This window comes from Phyllopteryx taeniolatus, chromosome 3 (genome assembly GCF_024500385.1).
Source record: "Phyllopteryx taeniolatus isolate TA_2022b chromosome 3, UOR_Ptae_1.2, whole genome shotgun sequence".
Lineage (NCBI taxonomy): Eukaryota > Metazoa > Chordata > Actinopteri > Syngnathiformes > Syngnathidae > Phyllopteryx > Phyllopteryx taeniolatus.
Window position 1 is genome coordinate 12,959,496 of NC_084504.1, and position 22,381 is coordinate 12,981,876.

The 22,381-nt window shown below is 42.9% G+C and overlaps 1 protein-coding gene across 7 annotated transcripts in view; it reads left to right on the forward strand.

The window, feature by feature from the left end:
* The window catches only part of LOC133474868 (membrane-associated phosphatidylinositol transfer protein 2-like), a 66,615-nt gene that overhangs the window by 40,548 nt on the left and 3,686 nt on the right, over window positions 1–22,381 (forward strand). For 2 of the 7 annotated variants that reach the window (XM_061766973.1, XM_061766974.1), the window contains exons 8-24: window positions 3,971–4,075; window positions 4,158–4,222; window positions 6,706–6,950; window positions 7,017–7,206; window positions 8,136–8,255; window positions 8,336–8,547; window positions 9,466–9,635; window positions 11,835–12,005; window positions 13,222–13,374; window positions 16,545–16,709; window positions 18,519–18,773; window positions 19,040–19,188; window positions 19,657–19,773; window positions 19,949–20,065; window positions 20,150–20,298; window positions 21,847–21,996; window positions 22,071–22,251. In XM_061766973.1, coding sequence (XP_061622957.1) covers window positions 3,971–4,075; window positions 4,158–4,222; window positions 6,706–6,950; window positions 7,017–7,206; window positions 8,136–8,255; window positions 8,336–8,547; window positions 9,466–9,635; window positions 11,835–12,005; window positions 13,222–13,374; window positions 16,545–16,709; window positions 18,519–18,773; window positions 19,040–19,188; window positions 19,657–19,773; window positions 19,949–20,065; window positions 20,150–20,298; window positions 21,847–21,996; window positions 22,071–22,251 — 2,714 coding nt within the window. Of the gene's footprint in view, window positions 1–3,970; window positions 4,076–4,157; window positions 4,223–5,280; window positions 5,353–6,705; window positions 6,951–7,016; window positions 7,207–8,135; window positions 8,256–8,335; window positions 8,548–9,465; window positions 9,636–11,834; window positions 12,006–13,221; window positions 13,375–16,544; window positions 16,710–18,518; window positions 18,774–19,039; window positions 19,189–19,656; window positions 19,774–19,948; window positions 20,066–20,149; window positions 20,299–21,846; window positions 21,997–22,070; window positions 22,252–22,381 lie in introns of all 7 variants that reach the window. The other 5 variants (XM_061766980.1, XM_061766976.1, XM_061766975.1 and 2 more) reach the window with 5 other exon arrangements.

Below are 22,381 nucleotides of genomic sequence, written 5' to 3' on the forward strand. Positions count from 1 at the left end.
ATGGCTTGGTGGGGTGGCAGCTGCCCAGCTGGCTCGCTTGCTCCAAACCCGGAATGAATTTCCAGCAGTGTGCGAAAACTTTACAAAGCCATCCTCCATAAAATGGGCCTGAACCCAGCACAATACTGGTTACGCAATGCTTAGAAATTTCTCCTAAAATAATTTGAAGCCATTTATTCCTCAACTCCTCCGAGTTTGGAAGGCGACACAAAGTTTAAGCTTTGCACAAGACGCAGCCGCATTGCCACTCAGCAATTTTTCCCGAGATGAGTGGGCGTGTAGCAACCATGAAGTGGGCACGTACTTGAATCATGAGTTAACTTTTGATGTCACAAATACACGGAAATCTGATCCAGTCATTTTGCAAGCCTTATGCTGTATATCATCTTTTGCTTTCAATGGAGGTACTGCATAGATGTCATACTTCTACCAGGTCACAGACTCATTTTGACCAATGTTATGCATTAAACAGTAGGAAAAAAAAGAGAGATTCTGATGGAAGGGGACCTTTAACATATTATGCATGTTTTGGGAATGTGGGAGGAAGCTGGAGTACCTGCAGAAAGCCCACACAAGCACAGGGACAGCGTGGAAACTCCACACAGGAAGGCCGTTGCAGAACTTCTAACCCAGAACCTCAGAAATGTGAACCAGACGTTGTAACCACTACCTCCCCGTGCTGGAACAGATTCAATGACATTCACGATGAAACATGAGAAAACCAAATCTCATATAATAATGTAAAAAGACAATATGAATGAACCAAATAATGTATTCAGGAGAATAATATATAACATCTTAAATCTTTTTTACATCAATAGTTTTTCTTTTTAGGAAATGTGTGATGTATATAAAAATGTAACAAAGAAATCTTAACTGTTAACAGTTACTTCTCTTATAAAATAACCAATATTTAATCATGCATAACAGCTTGAATCTTTTTAGGAAAGTGCAACAATTTTAGGATATGAATGATGCAAATGAGAGCAACAGTAACACTTTGAACATTGTGAATTATTATGCTATAAAACACAAATAATGGCACTTGTTATCACTTTGGTTCCGTATGAAGAGCCTGGGAGAGGCTGTTTAAACATGTTAACAAGTTCAACGCACCGCCAAACGCGTATGACTAGCCAGATGCTGAGCCACACTGTTATTGTTTACCGTGTAGTAGATGTGTGGCTAGAGCACGAGGCAGTTACACTTTCTGTCGTTTTCCTATGTTCCGTATGCGAACTCGGTACCATATGAATAAATTTAAACATACCATCAAAGCGTATCGCTTGGCAGAAGGTGAGCCATACTGATATTGTTTACAGAGTAGTCGGCATGTGGCTAAAGTGCGAGGTAGTTCCACTTTGCTGCCCCTTACCTAATATGTTCCATGTGACAACTGGATACGCCTGTGGACCGTACTGAAAAATGTGAATATGAGTACATGTACCGTTACACCACTAGTTACCACACGTTTGACCTATTTTCTGTTGTGTGATTGTCATGCATGACTCATTGTTTTTATGAGTTACACCGCGATACAAGAGGCAATGTCTCCGTCACTTAAACTGAAATGAAGGAACTACAGGTGGATTCATAATGAAACAATGGCATGACTCAAAAAGCAATAAAATTCTAATCAAAAGTGACTCGTGTATACAGTTTGTTTACCTGTTTCCTTTGTGTTCATCGAAGACAGTTGGCAGGAGTCTAACAGACAATATACAAAACAAAATATGCGTACACATTTTTATATGCCATAAGGAACACTAATGAGACCCAATAAAAGAGCAATATCAGAAAGTATGCCTTTGAAAAGATGATAATGCTCAATATTGAGGTGTTAATTTAGCAATAGCAATAATTTTTGCTTCAATTCAATGGACATTGTGCTGCTGCTTGTGTACCTTGGCCACCTGGGGGAAACAGGTACATACAGATGTACATGGAGACAGTCACTCCTTAAAAAGCCGCAGTAATATTAGTCTTTCTTCACAGACGATAAATAATATATGCGTGTTGCACCTCTGTCTGCCAAACTCGAAGTGAGTTGAGTTCACTGCCACCGTATAGCGCTTGTACCGTATCTAAAATGTTTACTTTTTGCTTGCAAGTCTAAGCAAAAAAGAAAATGGCCGAACGACGGCTCCTATCTCGAAAAACTTGAAAGTTGGGTAACTCAAGGTATCTCAAGGCACCACTGTATGGGTATTACTGTGGTTGTAGCCACAATAATAAACCCAAAACAATAACCCTAACCCTTCCCTAAACCTACCTCTACCCTAACCATAACACAATAATAACCCTTATGCTAACCTTTACAATGAGTCACTACCTCTAATGTGTAATATGATAATATATATATTTTACATTGTAAAGGCAGAATTTGCAACAGCTGTTGTTTTGGATCTCATTGAATCAGATTGTACAGCCGAGTGTACAAATCCTATAAACCAGTGGTTCTCAAGCGTAACGTGTTCATCAAAAAAGAGACAGGTTTTATTCCTAAAATATAGATTTAATATTATCATAAGGCACTTTAACATAGTGCAAATGTTTTGGACTTAAAAGTTAAATACAACTGAACTCCCTGGGCAGTCATTCTTTCCTGTACCACTAGAAGTAGCTTGCGTACCTCTAGTGGTATGTGTACCAAACTTTGAGAATAACTGCTATAAGCTATATAAGTGACAAATCACGTTTGGGTGGTGACCAGTCCCAGAAATTGTACCAAATGTCAGCTGAGATGGGCTCCAACTCACCCGTGACCCTAATGTGGACAAGCACTTTAGAAAATAGATGGCTGGAAGTGGTGGTACCATTCTGATCATTTGCATGTCTTACTAATGTAGGCTTCATATTTTTCTGAGAAATCAGATGTGCTTGGTTACAAAGAACAAACAAAAAAAATAGTCGTTTGAAAATTCATAAAATTCTCGGACACATTTACAATCAGAAAGAAAATCGATCATTCGGCTCTTCGTCTTCTTCTTCAACAGTTTTAGGTGCATCAGAAACTGATGCAAAGCACGCCTAAAGCTGTCGAATTTCTGTTCATGATTTTTCAAACGATATTAGGGAGAGTTTCTATAACCAAGCATATCCGATTCCTCAGAAAAATATGAAGCCGACATTAGTAACACATGCAAAAGATCCCCTAATAACACCGGGGAACACAATTTTTGTTGACTTAGGTCTGACAGCTGTTTTAAATTTTGGGGTGTGGAATCCAAAACTGATCTCAGTTTTTCTCTATCACGTCAAGTTTTTTAACTATAGGATCCCCGTTTTCTTAGAAAATATGAAAAATGTAGGTACATGTAAACAAAACACTAAGATGGAATAATTAGAAGCTTTGAAAACTAAAAAAAAACAAAAAAAAAAAAACAGCATAAAACAAAATAGAACTTACGATGGTATGCCCATGGTTACAAGGATAAGAGAAAAGCTTTCTGTAAGCAGATATTGATAGTACTGACCTCAATTGTGACTGCACAAACAAGTTGTCACGTAGCTATAGATGAGTCCAATCGTAATCAACTGGTAAGTCTTACTATAGCTAATCAGTGGAATTTCGCTCATCTGGAGGGTAAGCTATGGAGAAAAAACTTGACGTGCTTGAGAAAAACTGACTCAGCGTGCCAATTTTAGTTTTAATCAGCATAAAAATCTAACTCCACAGAAATTTGTTTTCAAATTGTTCCCCAGTGTAATGTTTCTGATACTGCGCCACCACGTCACCATTGACTTACCAATGCAGTTAAAAATCACACCCAACTTAGTGCAACTTAATGCAAGTAATAACAGTTTTTATGATGTCAGAAATCTTGGAGGCGGAGACAGTAAATATCCATTCCAGATGTAGTCCTCTAGTGCGCTGGCTGATAGGGGTCATGATTTTACACTATGCATCCATTCCAGTGATGTTACTAAATTATGTTTTTAAAAACATCTTTTGTGTGTGTGTGTGCAGAGGATTTCTCAGACGGCGAGGATGCCTTACCCAAGCAAATCGCCAAGTGGAACTCAAACGACCTCATGGACAAGATCGAGGCTTCCGACATGGAAGAACCTTCCGGTACGACGAGGAAAACAACGCCGAGGTGAGACGACCTTCGAGGATAGCCTGGCCGTGACCGCGTTGTTTTGTGTATTATCAGGCGAGCTGTTGAAGGACATGGCGGTGGACTACGACAGAGCGGCTGGCGGGGAAAGGCTAGATGAGGTACGCGTCCACAACCACGCGTCCGGACGGAATCTCCAATTATCAAGACGAGCATTCAGTGAGGCTTTTCCATCCTACGGAAAACTTTTTGAGCATTTATTATGTATCCTTGATGTCCAGCTCAAGCTCCATGTACTAGTACATTGTCCACACAAGTAAGACAATTCAGCACACTAGTAGAACGACAGTCTTATTAATAATCCTTTTTCCACTACTAGTCCCACTGTTCGCTTACTAGTATGCAATTAAATCTTGCTAGTAAACTACTGTGCTCCATGAGTAAGACTACTCAGCCAAAATAATGGGCATGTGTCATGCACTAGTATCCTCCTGGAACCTCCTAGCAGCACCAAAGTGCCCACTAGTAGTTTTGTCTCACTAGTAATATGTCCTACTAGTATGCCAAAGTTGTCCTACTAGAGTGCAAAAATGTTGTCAAATAGTGAACGGTAGTCGTGGGGGGGGGGGGGGGAAAGTTACTAGTCAGGCACAGTCACTCTTCTAGTGTACCCAGTCGTTCGTCTAGCACACTGAATTGTCTGACTGGATTCAGAAAACTTTGCTTTGAGGACATAATATGTTACTATAGTACAAGTGGCACGCAGTTGTCGCACAGTTTGCCTCATTAGTAACATGTAGTTGTCCTACTAGTATGCCAAAGTTTTTCTACTAGTGCGCACAAAGAGCGTATTAGTTAATGGACCCAAAGTGGGTATTTTGGTGCTACTAGTAGGGTCCAGGAGGCTACTAGTGCATGACACACATGGCTACTACAAGGCAGGCTAGTAGGTTACGTCTAGTAACATTAGTGTTACTAGTGCAGCACAGTAGGTTGTTAGTAAGGTTTAATTGCATGCCAGTAGGTCAAAAGTGGCACTAATAGTGGGGCGAGAAAAAAACAACTTTAAAAGACAGTTAGTCTACTAGTGCGCTGAAAAGTCTTATTACTGAGGACAAGGTCGTTGGACCTTAAGCTGAATATTAAGGATAGGGAATAAATGCTCAAACGGCTTTCCATACCGTTCCGTCCCTGAGCCTCTCTGTCCTCTTATGTTCAGATGCGAGACTCCGTTAGGGTCCCAGCCGATAGCTCTCCCATTCCCACCATCACAGTAACGCGGCACCAGTCCGTAAGTAGCTCACGCCAAGTTCCCTGTGAGCCCACCTCTGTAGTTCCCCACGGAAACCTCAAGTCCTGACTGACCCCCACCCTCTGAACCCAGTCCGTGTAACTCCCCAACCAACCTCACCACTTTCCCTGTTCAGCTCCTGTGTGACGTTTTTGATTAAAAGCTACTGTTGTGTTAGCTCAACAGCCACTTGGCTCAGTTTGGTGGCCCCCCCCCCCCCAAATAGACAACTTATGATAGGATAAGTTAAGACATTCACACCACAACAGGGAAAAAGATCAGTTGCATTTTTTTTCCCAACATACTTTTCCAAAGAAGTGAAACGTGGATTCATTTTCACACAAAAAAATCATGGGGGTGTGTATGAAGGGGCGTTAATCAAGATACCTGGGAACTTTAAAAATTATATGGGAAAAGCTTAATATGTCTCCCTATGAAAAAAGCTAATTCTAATATAATTTTAATTACAGGAAAAGCAAAAGAAAATGCAAAAAATAAGGCCAGTAGAAGACGTTTTCTTTAAAAAAAAAAAGTGTACATTAAAAAAAATGATTAAATGAGAGCTTTATTTCAGACACAGCACAGAGGCTATGTTCACACTGGAGGTGAATTCCGATTTCTTTGTGCAATGTGAGATAAATCCGATTTTTTTTTCATGTCAATATGAAAAGTACAATTACGATTTTTTTCCAGGCCTCTTTCATATGTGGATATAAATCGGATATGTATCCGATGCGAGCGCAATATAGACGATTACGGCGCGCTCATCCGACCGATACGTCATCAAAAGGTGACGTAACAATCGTTTGACAAAACAGACACGCGACAAAAGCAAACGGAAGATCAAGGAGCAGAAAACAGTCAGTGGCGAAAAGAAGATGCTTTACAACTGATAAGTATAAGAAAATGTTGGCTCCGATTGCACAAAATCCTTGAAATTGCCACAAATGCATCATGACAAGACCTCCGCATTTACTTCCGTATACACACGGTTGAACACATCACAGTTGTCCGCATGCGTGTGACGTCATGGGAGCATTACGTCCGCGGTGCAAGTTGCATTTGTTATTTTTTTTTAATATGTGAACGACTACATAAAAAGATAATATTTAACATAAAAAAAATAAAAATCTGAATTGGGCATTGTGCCTGCAGTGTGAACGTAGCCAGAGAGAGGTGCCTATCACATATCATACATACATACAGATCTACATAGAGCTAAGAAAAAAAGAAAAGAAAAAGAAGAACGTGACAAACATGATTGATTATTTCATGGGTCCGTTTGAGCCCCAGTATAACAGGAGAGTTTTAATATATCCATCAGTACATGAACTACAAAGGCATCTCCCGCAGGAGAGCTCGTGCCAGCAGTGTCTGCAGCCCTCCAAGATCCACGTGCTCATCCTGGTCCTGCACGGCGGCAACATCCTGGACACGGGCGGCGGCGAGCACAGCAGCAAGCAGGCCGACGTCAACACAATCGGCGCAGCGTTCGATTCCGTCATGCGTGTCCACTACCCGGCGGCGTTGGGCCGCCTCGCCGTCCGCCTGGTCCCGTGTCCCGCCATCTGCGCCGAGGCCTTTTCCCTCGTGTCCAAGTAAGAGTTTCTCATGTGTCTGTGGTTATATTGCTATACCGACCGTGTTTTCATCTTGTGCGGCAGCCTGAGCCCGTACGGCTACGATGAAGGCTGTCTGTCCAGTAGCCAAGATCACATCCCGCTGGCGGCTCTTCCCCTGCTAGCCACATCTGCGCCTCAGTACCAGGAGGCCGTCGCCACCGTCATCGCCAGAGCCAATCAGGTCTACACCGACTTCATCAAGTCTCTGGACGGGGCCGCTTTCTCTGGGCAGGTTGGTTTGTTGTGTTCTCCCTGCAGAGTTGCGGTTCACTGTTCACAAATTCACCTATTTGTGTTTTTCTACTCTTTCTGAAATGGGATAAGATGCCACCAAAGCATCAGCAGTCTAAATAGGAATTGGTGTCACGGAAGTATGTTAAAATAATACATCTCGAACGATCTTCGTATGTCATGGAGGCTCTACGTTTAGCCTGGGGTGTTCACCAGATGTAGACATGCGCTTCCGGTGCAATTTTTCAAAATCAAATCATAGAAGCCATTATTTTTAAGGGTAATGTTTGAAATGATGTGTTTGAAATGATATTGCAGTAATCTGCACCGAGCCCTGCCGCGAATAGCAAAAAAACTGTGACTGACTGAAGCCCTCCCTAAAAAGGTTTATGATTGCCTGTGGATGCCACAAGATGGCACCAAACCACTACTTTTCTATTAAACATGGCATCGTCATTTTAGAAAGAGCACTTGAATGAGTGAGTTTTTCAGCAAATAGCTGTGGGTAAAAAAATGCGAATAGCGGAATTCGTGAATAGCGGCTTTACTGTAATTGGTCTGTCAAATGGTACATTGAAGACTGATTTGGTCAGCAGACCACCAACGTTCCAGTCAAACCTTAACAAATGATTGCTCTGTCTCATAGTACATTCGAGACTGATTCGGTCATATGACTACTAAGGTTATGGTCAAACATTAACAAATAACTGAGCTGATTAATGGTACATTTGAGACTGATTCAATATGGACTGTAAACTGTTGTGTATGACTGAGATCATAGTTTGTGGTATATTTTATATATTTTCATCTGGGCAATTCTAAACATTTTTGGGACGTCAATATTCTTTTCGCGATTCGCGAACAGTTCCTGTCTCCTACAAATTGTAGGAGATTACTGTACGGCTTTGATGTCATTTCCTACTTCTGTAGGTCTGCCTCATCGGGGACTGTGTTGGAGGAATACTAGGGTTCGACGCTCTGTGCAGCAGCAACCAGACAGTCAATGAAAGCCAGAATAGCAGCCGGAGGGGCAGTCTTGTCAGTGTACAGGTGATCAATACAACACCTCACAAACTTCTCATTATCCACTCACTGAGCTGATTTTTATGTATTTTTTCTCTACCTCGCAGGACCAGGATCTCCTGTCGCCGGGCACAATTATCAACTGCGGGCAGGGATCTGCCTCGCCCACCCTGGAGGGCAGCCGCCACCTAAGCCGCAGCAATATCGACATTCCAAGAAATGTTTCGGGCGACGACAACAAGAAGCTGCAGCGCAAGAGAAGCGACTTGTCCACCTACGAGCTGGACACCATCAAGCAACACCAGGCCTTCCTGTCCAGGTACTGCGATGGTATTTTTGCAACCTTTGGAAGAAGTACCTAAAAGGGGCAAATTATCTCCAGATGCGGGCAAAATTTTGAGATACGAGTGCTGTATGGTTTGGCTGCAGTGAACTCAACTCATGTCACAACAGGCAGCAGTTTGGAAGGTAGTGAGCAATTCTTCAAAAATGAGGCTTGAAGCGGTTTAATGCCACTCCCAGTTGACGTTTCCTATCAAATTAAACATAAAAGAGGGAGAATTACTCGTTATATATTTAAAACGACCACGCAGCTTTGCCTTAACTCTGCTTAGCTTAATGCTAACAAACAATGCAAAACGCCATAGATTGGCTAATGAATGGCATCTATGTGGCACTGTTATAACGCTTTAAGCACCGAATATATGAACACAAAGGGTGCAGTTACACATATAGAAAGATAGTATAGCACTACCCAAAGACATATTCTTTATCCTCTGCGAACAGCTATTATTACTGCAGTTTACTCAGCCACTTACAGTAGTTGTGAAACTCTTCTTGCTTTGTGTGTGTATGAGTGTATTATACTGTCCCCAGTGGCCTAGTCACGCACGACAGAAGGCCCTGAAAAAAATTAACCATGATGCATATACACTGTTTAATTTGTTACATTCTTTACAATTATGTTATTACTATACATTTTTTTTAATAAAGTACAATATTATAGAGTGCTCTTTTATTGATTTAAAAAAACAACAACATTACTTTAACATTTTTTTTTTTCGTTTTTTGGGGGGAGGCTGGAATGGATTAATGGCATTTCCATTCATTTCAATGTGGAAAGATGATCTGAGTTTGGATCATGGTCACGGAACTCACATTTCAAGGCAACAGTGTTGGATGTGATTTACAGTATCTCTTGGCCCTGCCTTGTCCTGACTTTGCCATCCCCTTGCAGCTTGCACTCCAACATCCTACGGGGCGACGGGACCTCGCGCAGGTCGAGCAGCAGCACCATGCTAGACTCGCTGGGCAAGCTGGACTTTGAAGTGGCCGACTTTTTCCTCTTTGGCTCGCCGCTGGGCCTCGTGCTTGCCCTGAGGAAAACGGTCATCCCCATGCTGGATGGTAAGCCACCGTGCGCTTGTCATACAAGAGAGTGCTTGGAGGGGTTCTGTAGATTCCTGTGAAATAGTTTTAAAAATTCAGCTGGTTTCATTTAGAGACATTAAATTTGCTTTTCCATCATGAGTAGACTCACAAAAAGGTCTCTAGAAGCCATGCCTGAAAAGAAATATGGCGCGTGCCATTTTGGTTTGAATTGGCCATTTTAGTGTCATTGCAGCCAATTCCAGTGGTCTTTCGAAGACAAATTCGTCCTGCTGGAATGTTTAAAAAAATTCAGCCCCAGAAGTCAGTTTCATGTAGGTAGATGAAATTTGCTAAGCATGTCTATCATGAGTAGACCCACAAAAACGTATCTAGATTTTGCTTTGAAGCACTTAAGAGGGACATTTGTCATCAAACCCACACATAATGCTGAAAATTTAAATTCTTTGCATTTTAGTGAATTTGGTAGCAATCGGACAAAATGTCGAGGACAGTTTGTTTTTGAAGGACCAAAACGGTCGCTTCAAACCAAAATGGCAGACTTGGTGCGTCTGCTCATGATAGACACACCTACCAAATTTCATGCTGTAAAGCGATACGTTTGGTGAAACTCTTACACTGTGGAATTATTAGAGCTGAACACATTTTTCAAGTATTCCCAAGCGTGTGTTCCTCACTCTTTTGCTGGCAAGGAATGGGAGGCTATTGTATAACATCACTTTGACAAAACGACACTGACACAGAAAACACGAGAATTAAAGACTATCAATTATTGCTTATTTATCAACTATTTCGTGCGCGAGACTACGACTTTGAGTTCTGCATTGGCACTGTTTGCCCAATCTAATTTAAGCGCTAGTGACGTTTAAATCTAGTGCACCAATCAAACGACAATAGAAAGTCACATGACCCCACATGTCTTCTATTGGGCTTCCCAGGCATAGGTATTAACACTTGATAAACCAGCCCGGCTGTTCGTCGTGCCTATATGGCCACCATTTTGGGAAGGTCATCGTTACCACGAAGGCAACAGCGCGCTACTGTTGTTTACATTTAGACAAACAAAAACAACAGCTTGCATGTATTGTATTTTTTGTCTGGCACTGTCTTCCCCAAACGTGGATATTCCAGCTCACTTATAACTTGAGAAAACACCGTTGAGTAAATTGCAATTTTAAAAAAATATATATTTTTTTTTTTTGTGCTATTTATTCATTACTTAAGTAATTATTTCACTGTGTACTTTTTACTCCTACTCAAGTATTTTTTTAGAAGACTACTTTTTACTTTTACTCTTACTTGAGGACAATGTTTGGCTTCTCTAGCCACCTCTGGAGCGGACATCCTCTATTGCTACTCTTACGTTCAAGCAACATTTTTGCTCATCAGATCACCCAGTGTCGTATTTGTTGCACTGGTCTTTCGTATTTCCGCGTTGAGGGACTGCAGGTCGTGACCCTGGTTGTGTAACATCGGCGACAAGAGCTTATCCGCTAGTACCTCTTGTATTAACACATTCACTGCCATTGACGGCTTTAGAAGTCAAATATCCATGTTAACTGGGAAGGCTGGCAGTGAATGAGTTAATTAGGAAACACGCCTACAATTATCTAATTAGTTTACGGATGTTAATGATAAATATATTAAGCGACGGAGCGGTGTTACGGATTATGTCACAAGACAGAATGAACTAACTTCAATTAATTCAGAAATGGCCAATAAAAACAGAAAAATATTGTATTTAATATTTTCCTGGAGGATGCATTTGGGATTAGCCTTTGAAGTTGGTAATAGTGAAAAATGAAGTGAAACAGACAATGATTATAGTCAATTCTTTTCCAGAATGAGAGCGCTTAAAGAGGAGGATGCTATTCATGTGGCACAGCTTGAAGCAGGCATCAGGTGCAGGTGGAAATGGACCTGGCTCAAGTTGGAGGCCAAAACAAAAAAGCAAAGAAATGAGGCAAATTTAATGTTAATCTTAAATTTGTATATCAACACGTACTTGAGCGGTGTAAATAAAAAAAATTCTGCGTGAAGAAAATTTGTTTATTTTGCTTTATTGTACTCTTCAGAGTCTTCCAGATTGCTTAATTTATGTCAAAATAACATAATTTCGCTGCGGGAGCCCAGGGGATCCCCCCAGACCCCGCATACAATGTCTTTTTTGTGTCACCTTTTTCATGCCTTTGCATGTCTGTTGCTTCCTTCCCGCAGTGGCCCAGCTCCGTCCCGCCTGTCAACAGGTGTACAATTTATTCCATCCGGCTGATCCCTCTGCCTCGCGCCTGGAGCCTCTTCTGGAGAGGAAGTTCCACCTGTTGCCTCCTTTCAACGTGCCCCGCTACCAACGCTTCCCGCTGGGGGACGGAAATTCTACTCTGCTGGGTGAGATTTGCTGCCATGCACTTACCAGAGTCCCATGCACACACACACACACAAATATAAGACATTGTCACATGTCGTCCTGTTTTCTCATCGCTGTCACACAACAATATGCATCGTCTCAAAAGAAAAATGGAGCATTTTTCTTCAGTTTGTGCTTCTTGAGAAGCCAAATGTTGTCACAGTCCTGCTTGGACTGGTCAACATGGTGGAGTCACAGCCTACAGCTTTGGTCATTGTTTAGCCGTGTCCAAACAACAGTTCTATAGATTTTTCAATATGTGTTAGGTCTCAGGTAGTTCAGGTTAGATCAGCTGGTCCATAATAAGAATTTTGCTCAGTCCAGTTTTGCTAACTCTTCTCCAACCCCAAATCCTACCTGTAACCTTAACCTCTTTACTCAAACTCCTAACTCTGACTTCCTAACCTAACCTTTGATTACCTTAAACTCCTACCCTAACCTTGGAACTCTAACCATAACCACGGAACTCAAACCCCTAACCCAAACCTCAGAGCTGAAATCCCTAAGCCTGTCACTAACCTCAGGTTACCTTAAACCGCAAACCTCAGAGCTCAAACCCTTGTCCCTAACCACTGAACTTAAACCCGTAACCAAAAGGCATATTCCGAAACTAGAAATTCAACACCCTATCCCGCAAATCCCGACCCTAACCACGGAACTCAAACACTACCACTAACCGCGTTCTTTTTAAACCTAAACCCTTAAGCCTAACTTTGGAACGCAATCCCTTAGCCTCAACCAGTCACACTCACAATCACACTGTCATTGAGTGGGATTTGAACCCCCGCTGCCTCCACTGAAATCAGGTGGGTCAGTCACTATACAATCAATGACCAGAGGTTGAACACCTTGGGAATCAGTCCCTTACACTTAACCCTAACCTCGCACCCATAATCCCTAACCCAAATCCTACACCCCCCCTAAAAGTTATACATATAACTAGAGTACATAGTAAAGCATTTTATGGTGCCCTGTTTTTGGTCAAATTGTGGAACCATCAGCTCTGCATTATTCCAGTTCTGCGCATCCACTGTAGTTTAATCAGGACTGTTCCAAAGACGTGGGCACCACTCGGGGCTTGACTCTTTCCCTTTGCTCCTGTTCTTGCTTCATATGTTTTTGTGTCTTCCTTGTCCTCTTTTCCTTCCTCCTCTCTCCACCCTTCCTCCTTTCCTTTCCTTAACCTGGCCTCTGTAGTGGAGACAGTCCAGAGCAACGCTCCGCTGCTACTTGACAGCGGGCCGCCCGTGTCGCTTCGCTGTCAGGAGACCATCAGTGAGACGTGCATCCCCGTACCCGTGCTAAACTGGCAGGAGGGCGCCCTCAAGGCCACACCCGCCACACCCGAGTGTGTGTAGCCTCTCCTGTCACCTTCCTCCCACCTTCCTCATCATCACTTGCCTTCCTCTTTCATCCATCCACACTCGCTGTCGGCATTCCCGTTGCTTTTGGTGGGCACAATTAAGTGTAGAAGGAGAGAAAGGGGGAAAAGTAAGGACTCAACGGAACTCGAAAGAGTCTGCGTCAAAGCACTTCACGATGCTGGATGGCCTCTTCGTTCTTTCTGACAAATTCGACCATTGGGCATGAATTTTTTATTAATGGGGACTCCACTCCACATTTGACCATTTTGAACAGAAATGAGGAGTTTTTGGTTGTCAATTTAGGGCAGCTGTGGCATAAACCCTCCATTGGATGGAAGTCTCAGGCCCGGCGCACACCGAGCGAGAGGCCGACGCGACAGAGCCTTCGCGCAATGTGTGGGATTCTGTAACCAGCTATTTTTTGCAACATCGCACATTTATCAGCCAGTTAAAATGGTCAAATTGTGTCACATGTTATTACACGCCAAAACATTTATTTCCAGGGACCAAACCGGATTGCTGATTCATACCAACACATTTACAGTATACAGTATGTAACTGTACTTATAATTTCATATGTACCTCTGGCTCAAAATCGTAGTGTAGAGAGTCTTTGTTGACAAAATGCACAAGAGCAGTCAATCATTGGCAACGGTCTCTCAAATATCCACGCTCTTTCCTTTATTGTCTCCTGTTTCCTCTCATTGTGTTAATTTAAATTACCTAATGTGACAAGGGCAATCCGCTTCTTTCTTCACAATCGCGGCATGTTATTTGCGGTTTAATAAAATTATTACAAATAAGTACCGGTACCACTAGCACCTCAAAAGGTTGTTGGGAACACTAGGGGTTGAGCTGGTAAGTGTGTGATCATCAGTTCCCATGTGTACGTGGGTGAGTTGCCATCTGTTAATTGCAATTGTCCAGTTCCGTCTAGTTCAGCCGCGTTGCTCGGTATGCGGCGGACCTGTTGAGAATTTTATATATATATATATATATATATACACACACACCAGAAATTGTTCACACCCCTTCACATTTTCCACATTTTGCTATGTTATAGACTAAAGCTGATTTGGATATTGTTTTCTTGAAAAAAAATTACAAAAATCTACATAAAATATCCCATAATGACAAAGTAAAAAAAATGTTTCAGACAGTAGTGCAAATTTATTGAAAATGTAAACATAATAGGTACATAAGTATTTTAACTCTTGGCTTAACATGTTGTTGAAGCACCTTTGGCAGCAATCACAGCCTCAAGTCTCCTTGGGTATCTCTCTACGAGCTTGGCACACCTGTTTTGGGGCATTTTCTCCCATTCTTCTCTGCAGATCTTTCTTTAAGGTCAGTCAGGTTTGATGGGCAGTGTCGGTGGACAGCCATTTTTAGGTCTTTCCAGAGATGTTCGATTGGATTCAAGTCTGAGCTCTGGCTGGGCCACTCAAGGACATTCACAGGCTGCTCCTGAAGCCACTCCTTTGTTATCTTGGCTGTGTGCTTTGGGTCATAGTCGTGTTGGAAGGTGAATCGACGCCCTAGTCTGAGTTCCAGAGCACTCTGGAGGAAGTTCTCTATATTTGCCAGCTGTCATCTTACCCTCTATCCAGACTAGTCGGCCAGTGCCTGAAGCAGAAGAACAGCCCCACAGCATGATGCTGCCACCACCATGCTTCACACTAGGGATGATGTTAGCCAGGTGATGAGCAGTGCCTCTGCTTCTCCAGATATGACGCTTGCAATTCAGGCCAAAAGTTCTATTTTGGCTTCATCAGACCAGAGAATTTTGTTTGTGCAGGTCTGAGAATCCTTAAGGTGCCTTTTGGCAAACTCCAAGAGGGCTGCCATGTGCCTTTTAATGAGAAGTGGCTTCCGTCTGGCCAATCTACAATCAAGGCCTGATTGGTGGAGTGCATTAGCAATGGTTATTATTATTACTTCTGCATGGTTCTCCTATCCCCGTAAGGAAACACCGGAGCTCCGCCTTAGTGACCATAGGGTTCTTGTTCACCTCTCTGACCAAGGCCCTTCTTCCCTGGTTATCCTGCTTGGTCAGAAGGCCAGATCTAGGAAGGGTTCCGGTGGTTCCAAACTTCTTCCATTTCCGAATAATCGAGACCACGGTGCTTTTCGGAACCTTCAGTGCTGCTGAAATTCGTTTGTAATCTTCCCCAGATTTGTGTCTCGACACAATCCGGTCTCAGACATCTGCAGACAATTCCTTAGACTTCCTTGCTTGGTTTCTGCTCTGATTTGCACTGCCAACTATGAGACCTTATCTAGACAGGTGTGTGCCATTCCAAATGATGTTCAATCAACTGAATTTGCCACAGGTGGACTCCATTCAGGTTGGAGAAGCATCTCAAGGATGATCAGTGGAAATCAGATGCACCTGAGCTTAGGTTTGAGTGTCATAGCAAAGGGTGTGAATACGATGTATATATATATTCATTTATATTATTGCAACATTTAAATGCTGTGTAACGTCTCTCCTGTCATTGCCATGTTTTTTGGTTTCCAACACCTTTGCTTTTTGGGATGTGCTCATCATAACCAAATCAGCCTTGAATGCACCATCAGACTGACTTATCTTTTTTTTTTTCAAACTGGACCAGAACCATAGTGGTGGGAATTAGTCTCGAATGCATCATTGGACAAACCAGTTATTTACATTTGACACGAACATTAGTGATCAAACGGAATAAGCCTCAAATGCACCATTAGACAAAGCCATTATTTGTTTACATTTTACTGGAACATTAGTGGTTGAACCGAATCATTCTTGAATGCGGCATTAGTTTGTTTACATTTAACCTGAATGTTATTGGTAGGACCGAATCAGTCTCAAATGCACCATTCAACCAATTTCTTGGATTTCTTGGATTATTTGCAACATTCAAATGCTGTATAACATCTCTCCTGTCATGTTTTGTGGTTTCCAACACATTTGCTTGTTGTGATGTTTGTGTGTGTGTGTGTGTGTGTGTGTCTGCATGATGTGTTTTGTTGACATGCTTTTGATGGAGGTTCAGAAGCCATCACAAGTTAGCGTTTACCTTACATCACTCTGAACCATCACTGTGTTAGCCATCCTCGCCCTGGCCCCCTTATCGTTGTCTCGTGTCTAATGGGATCTCCCTTGTTTCGGCTCAATAGCGGATGTTGTTCAGTCTCATGGTGGTGTCTTCATGGACAGTTCGTACCCCTCATCCCCCGTCACAGGCCCCTTCTCCCGGGGCCAGCGCCGCGCCAGTGAGGTCAGCATTGCCAGCCAGGTGTCAGGAATGGCAGACAGTTACACTGCCAGCAACATAGCCAACAGTAAGTGTTCGCCCAACGCCACCACGGTCTCATCACTACACATACACACAAACACACACACACACACACACTCTTTCCTGCTCCATGCTAGGGATGGGCATTCAGAGGAATTAACAATTTACAGTAGGGTGCAATGTGTCGCAGTGCTAGAATGAGCACTTGAAATGATAGACTAGAAATAATCCACAGTTAAAAAAAAAAAAGGTTTACAGCATGTTTGGTCAAATAAAATATTACAATCTATTCATCCATCCATTTTCCGTACTGCTACTCCTCACCAGGGTCGGGGGCGTGCCGGAGCCTATCACATCTATCTTCGGGACCACCCTGAACTGGTCGCCAGCCAATCGCAGGGCACATATAAACAAACAACCATTCACACTCACATTCACACCTACGGGCAATTTAGAGTCTTCAATCGACCTACCCTGCATGTTTTTGGGATTGGGAGGAAACCGGAGTGCCCGGAGAAAACCCACGCAGGCACGGGGAGAACATGCAAACTCCACACAGGCGAGGCCGGATTTGAACCCGGGTCCTCAGAACTGTGAGGGGGATGTGCTAACCAGTCATCCACCCCCCCATTACAATATATTATATAAGTAGTAAAATGCCACCGCCATCTTGTTTGTTTATGTTTGACCAGAATATTTTGCAGTCAGACCGAATCAGTATTGAATGCACCAGTAGACAAACTAATTATTTGTTTACGTTTGACTGCCATGTTAGTGGTTGAACTGAATCAGTCTGAAATGCTCCATTAGACAAGCAAATTATTGACTGGAATGTTGGCAGCACGGTGGACGAGTTTGCATGTTCTCCCCGTGCCTGCGTGGGCTTTCTCCGGGCACTCCAGTTTCCTCCCACATCCCAAAAACATGCAGGGTAGGTCGATTGAAGACTCTTAAATTGCCCATAGGTGTGAATGTGAGTGCGAATGGTTGTTTGTTTATGTGTGCCCTGTAATTGGCTGGCAACCGGTTCAGGGTGTACCCCGCCTCCTGCCCGCAGTTAGCTGCGATAGGCTCCAGCATACCTGCGACCCTAGTGAGGATAAGCGGTGTAGAAAATGGATGGATGAATAGATGACTGGAATGTTAGCTGTTGAACCGAATCAGTCTTGATTGCACCATTAAACAGATCAGTTTGTATATGCTGGACTGAAATGTTAGCTTTCTGACCATATCAGCCTTGAATGCACCATGAGACAGACCAAGTTTCTTTTTTACATTTGACCAGAATGTTATTGGTCTGACTGAACCAATCTCGAATGCACTATTAGGCAGTCCAATGTGTGTACGTTTGATCTAAATGTTAATCGTTAGACCAAATCAGTCTTGAACGCACCATTAGACTGACCAAGTTGTTTTTCTATTTGACCAGAACGTTAGCAGTTGGACCAAAGCAGTCTCGAATGCACCGTTAGATCAAATAAATTCCTCACAAACATCAAATTGCAAGCATGAAAAATCAATTTTTGTTGCCCATCCCTAGCCACACACACACACACACACACCATCTGCGTAGACAGGTAGACATGAAGACCTCCGCACCCTCCTGGCCCTGATAGAGCAGGCTTAGGTCCACTAAAAAGCGCCCCGTATGTCCCTTTCTGTTTCAGTGTCTTGAGTGTTAAATGCAACTTGCATTTTCTCCCAGTGCTACAATGTCCTGTTGTGTTTTTTGTGTGATTGTCCCACCCACTTCCACACACAATGTAACAAAAATTGTATTGACACTGCAAGGTTTTCTTACAGATGGGCATGCTGCTGCAGCATTTTTTTTATCACATGCTTCTTTTCTTTTTAGCCCAGACAGACTCGTTTAGTCAGTCCCAAACATCTGGCCTCTTGTCCCAGCTGGCCCTGTCATCCCAAAACAAATTCTTCTTGAAAAGCCCTCCCAAGTCCCGCAAGAAACACAAAGAACTCGCCGACGAGAAGGACGGGGAGGCGATTTCATGCGACAGTCAAAGTCTAGGGTCCGACAGCTGCGTGTCTCCCGGCCTGCACAATGCTATATGCGATCTGGTCTCTCTGGACTCCCAGGCGGAGGTGGACCAAGGTATTGCATAGAGACCCGTGAGGCTGAGGAAGCTTTCGATATGTCAGGAATAACAGCCCTTCTTCTCTTCAATCAAATAACCTTCCTCTTGTCTCTGGTGCTTTTTCGGTGTGTTTTTTTTTCAAACCTCCACAAAACTCTTCCTGTAGGTCAACACCTGCTGCTGGGATTGCTGGTGACGGCTGGGCTTTTGGTCTTTGTCAAATGATTTATGGCGTCGACGCTGTGTGATTGCGTGTACCCGACTCATTGCGTTCCCCTCCCAGTTGCAGCGCGCTGGTGGGGCACCAAGCGCATGGACTTTGCCCTCTACTGCCCCGATGCGCTGACAGCCTTCCCCACCGTGGCTTTGCCTCACCTCTTTCACGCGTCCTACTGGGAGTCCACCGACGTGGTGTCCTTCCTCCTCAGACAGGTGAGGCCACCTCGGCGACACCGTTGTGTTGTTTTCTGCCACGGGATAACGGAGAAGCGAATCAGTCTCGAATGCACCGTTCGACAGACCAACTATTTGTTTCTGTTTGACCTGATGTTAATGTTTGGACCAAGCCAGTCTTGAAAGCCCCATTAGACAGACTAACAGGCTGAATCTCCCTCGACTGCACCACAGACAAATGATTTGTATGCGCTTGACCGGCATGTTAGTGGTCGGCTGACCGAACCGGTCTTGAATGCACCATTCGACAAGACAATTCTTTTTTTGTTTGTTTTTGTTTTACCTTTGACCAGAACGTTAGCAGTCAGACCGAAGTGCACCATTAGATGTGAAAACGCACGATACGCCAACATCAGATGCTGTTGCTTACCACCAGTTATTCATAATAACTACCACCTTGCACAATAGAAATCAGTCTAATGGTGGTGATCTAAATGTCTGCTGAAGGTTATGAGGCATGACAACTCCAGCATCCTGGAACTGGATGGCAAAGAAGTGTCGGAGTTCACACCCTCCAAACCTCGCGAGAAGTGGCTGCGCAAAAGGACTCACGTAAAGATCAGGGTATGATGTGTGGTCGCATCTAGCTGTGTGTGTAGTTGTTGTATTTACCAGGCAATTATATTTGCTAAATCGAAATTGAGTAATGAATCAGTTAAATGTATTCATTTTATGTCAATTAATAAAACAATGTTTTTCATGTCGCGGCTTCGTTTTACTTTTTGTGCCACTTTGACAGAACGTCACGGCCAACCACCGCGTCAACGACGCCGTGTTCACCGAGGACAGCCAGCATACGGTGACCGGCCGCTTCATGTACGGCCCGCTGGACATGGTCACTCTGGCTGGTGAGAAGGTGAGACCTCTTGTCTCAGACTTGACGCACGCGTGTGTGTGTGTGTGTGCATGTTGTGTGTGTTACATTTGTGCGGTGCCGCAGGTGGACCTGCACATCATGACTCAGCCTCCGTCAGGAGAATGGGTTTACTTCAACACGGAGGTCACCAACAGTAGCGGCCGCGTGTCCTTTGTCCTTCCTGACGACAAGCGCTTGGGCGTCGGCGTCTACCCTGTTAAAATGGTCGTGAGGTATGTTTGTGAGCCATGAGCACAGCTTTTTGGGAGAAATAGTGTATATACAGTATATTGTAGGGCTGCACGATATTTTGCTTGAGCATCGTCATTGGGATGTATGTGCGCAATAGTCACATCGCAGGGTCTGCTGCGATGTTGGTGGACTGTAATATACAGTGGATCAACTGTAATATTAAAAGTGACCAGCAGAGGGACCTGTATGGACATGCTCAAAAAATTAAAAGAATGTACACTTGCTGCATTTCCTATTTTGATCTTCAAAATGAAACTAGGCATGCAGTGCGCGAGGTGTGTTCAGGGACACTGCATAAATGGGAGCGAAAGTATTCTTTTGTAATACAGTACATCAATGGAAAAATGGATTACTAGGAAAATTATTATTTATATCAGAATGGTTTAGTTAAAATACATGGAATTCATTTTGTTTTGTATTTTGTAAGAATACATTAATAATTTTGTTAATATAGACAGTCAGAACTGGGAGGAATGCAAAGTTATCAATGTCCTTTCACCATCGTTCCTGTCATACTGTGTTGCGGGTTTTTGTTTGCACTTTAAGGACAAAAGTCCTGTTTTTGTTTTAATTCCTCGTTTAAAATAAAATAAAAAAACCTTTCAACCATTATGTTTTTCCTCATGTTTTTGCAATTGTAGGGTGAAAGTTGCAGCTGGCTATTCGTGTGGACTGAATGGGCGGTAACATGGGGGAAATGAGATGCCAGAGTAATACCCCATCAGCAAAATTTTGAAAAAAAAGAACTATGAACTACTGTACTTTGTTTTTAAACTGGTGAACTTAGTTCAAAATTTTGAACTAGTTTATTTTTGGATCGATGAACTGAACTCTGAACTAGTTTGCATAGAAAATGAACTTTCCCAATGCTGATCCTGTATTAATTCACAAAAAGTTGTATATTTAATGAGAAAAGTCATACATTTTCCAGGAAAAAAATATATTTTCCCGAAATGTTACATTTTCCAGAAGTTATATATTTTCAAGAAAAAAAAATCTATTATATGTGAACTTCATCTTACATGAAAAAAATAAAGTTTCACGCAAAAGTTGTACATTTTGTAGAAAAAAAGTTGTGTACTTTTGCATGAAGTCATATATTTCAGAAAAGGTATATTTCAATAAAAGCGTATTGTCAGGGAAAAAAAGTTACGGTATATGCAATAAAATAAAACATTTTTCAAGAAGTACTACGTTCTAGACAAAAAGTTGGATATTTTGGGGAAAAAGTCATTATTTCTAGAAAAAGTTATTTTTGAAGTCTTTTTTTTCAAAATTTTTAAAATATTTTTTAGTGGGGAAAAAAATCAGTCTAGAAATCTTATATTGTTGAGATCAAAGTCATGTTTTCCAGTAAGAAGTAAAAAAATATGTTACAAAAACAAAGTTGTATTTTATTACAAAAATGGCAAATACTTTTGAGAAAAATGTCAGATATTCTCGACTGAAGTGAAGCTCTGCGAATACTTTGCGTTATGATTGGACGCTCCGATTCTGATTACGACGACTCATCGAGTTGTATTTTTTAGGGGCGACCACACGTTTGCAGACAGCTACCTGACGGTGATCCCTCGCAGCACAGAATTTGTGGTCTTCAGCATAGACGGCTCCTTTGCCGCCAGCGTGTCCATCATGGGCAGCGACCCCAAAGTGCGGGCGGGGGCTGTGGACGTCGTCAGGTAAATCGCTTATTGCACTTTATAACAACTGCCTGCTGTGCTCAATAATATACGCGTGTGTGTTTTTTTGGCAGGCACTGGCAGGATTTGGGCTACCTGATAATCTACGTGACGGGCCGACCGGACATGCAGAAGCAGAGAGTGGTCGCCTGGCTGTCGCAGCACAACTTCCCGCACGGCATCGTGTCCTTCTGCGACGGCCTCGTGCACGACCCGCTCAGACACAAGGCCAACTTCCTCAAGTCCTTGACCGAGGTCAGAATGTGCTGGGAGGTCTTTGATGTTGTTGTTTTTAATGTACACTACTTGGACACAAGGCCAACTTTGTTAAGGCATTGACTTTGTTGAGAAGGTGCAAGGGGTCTTGGATGTTGTGGGAGGGGTC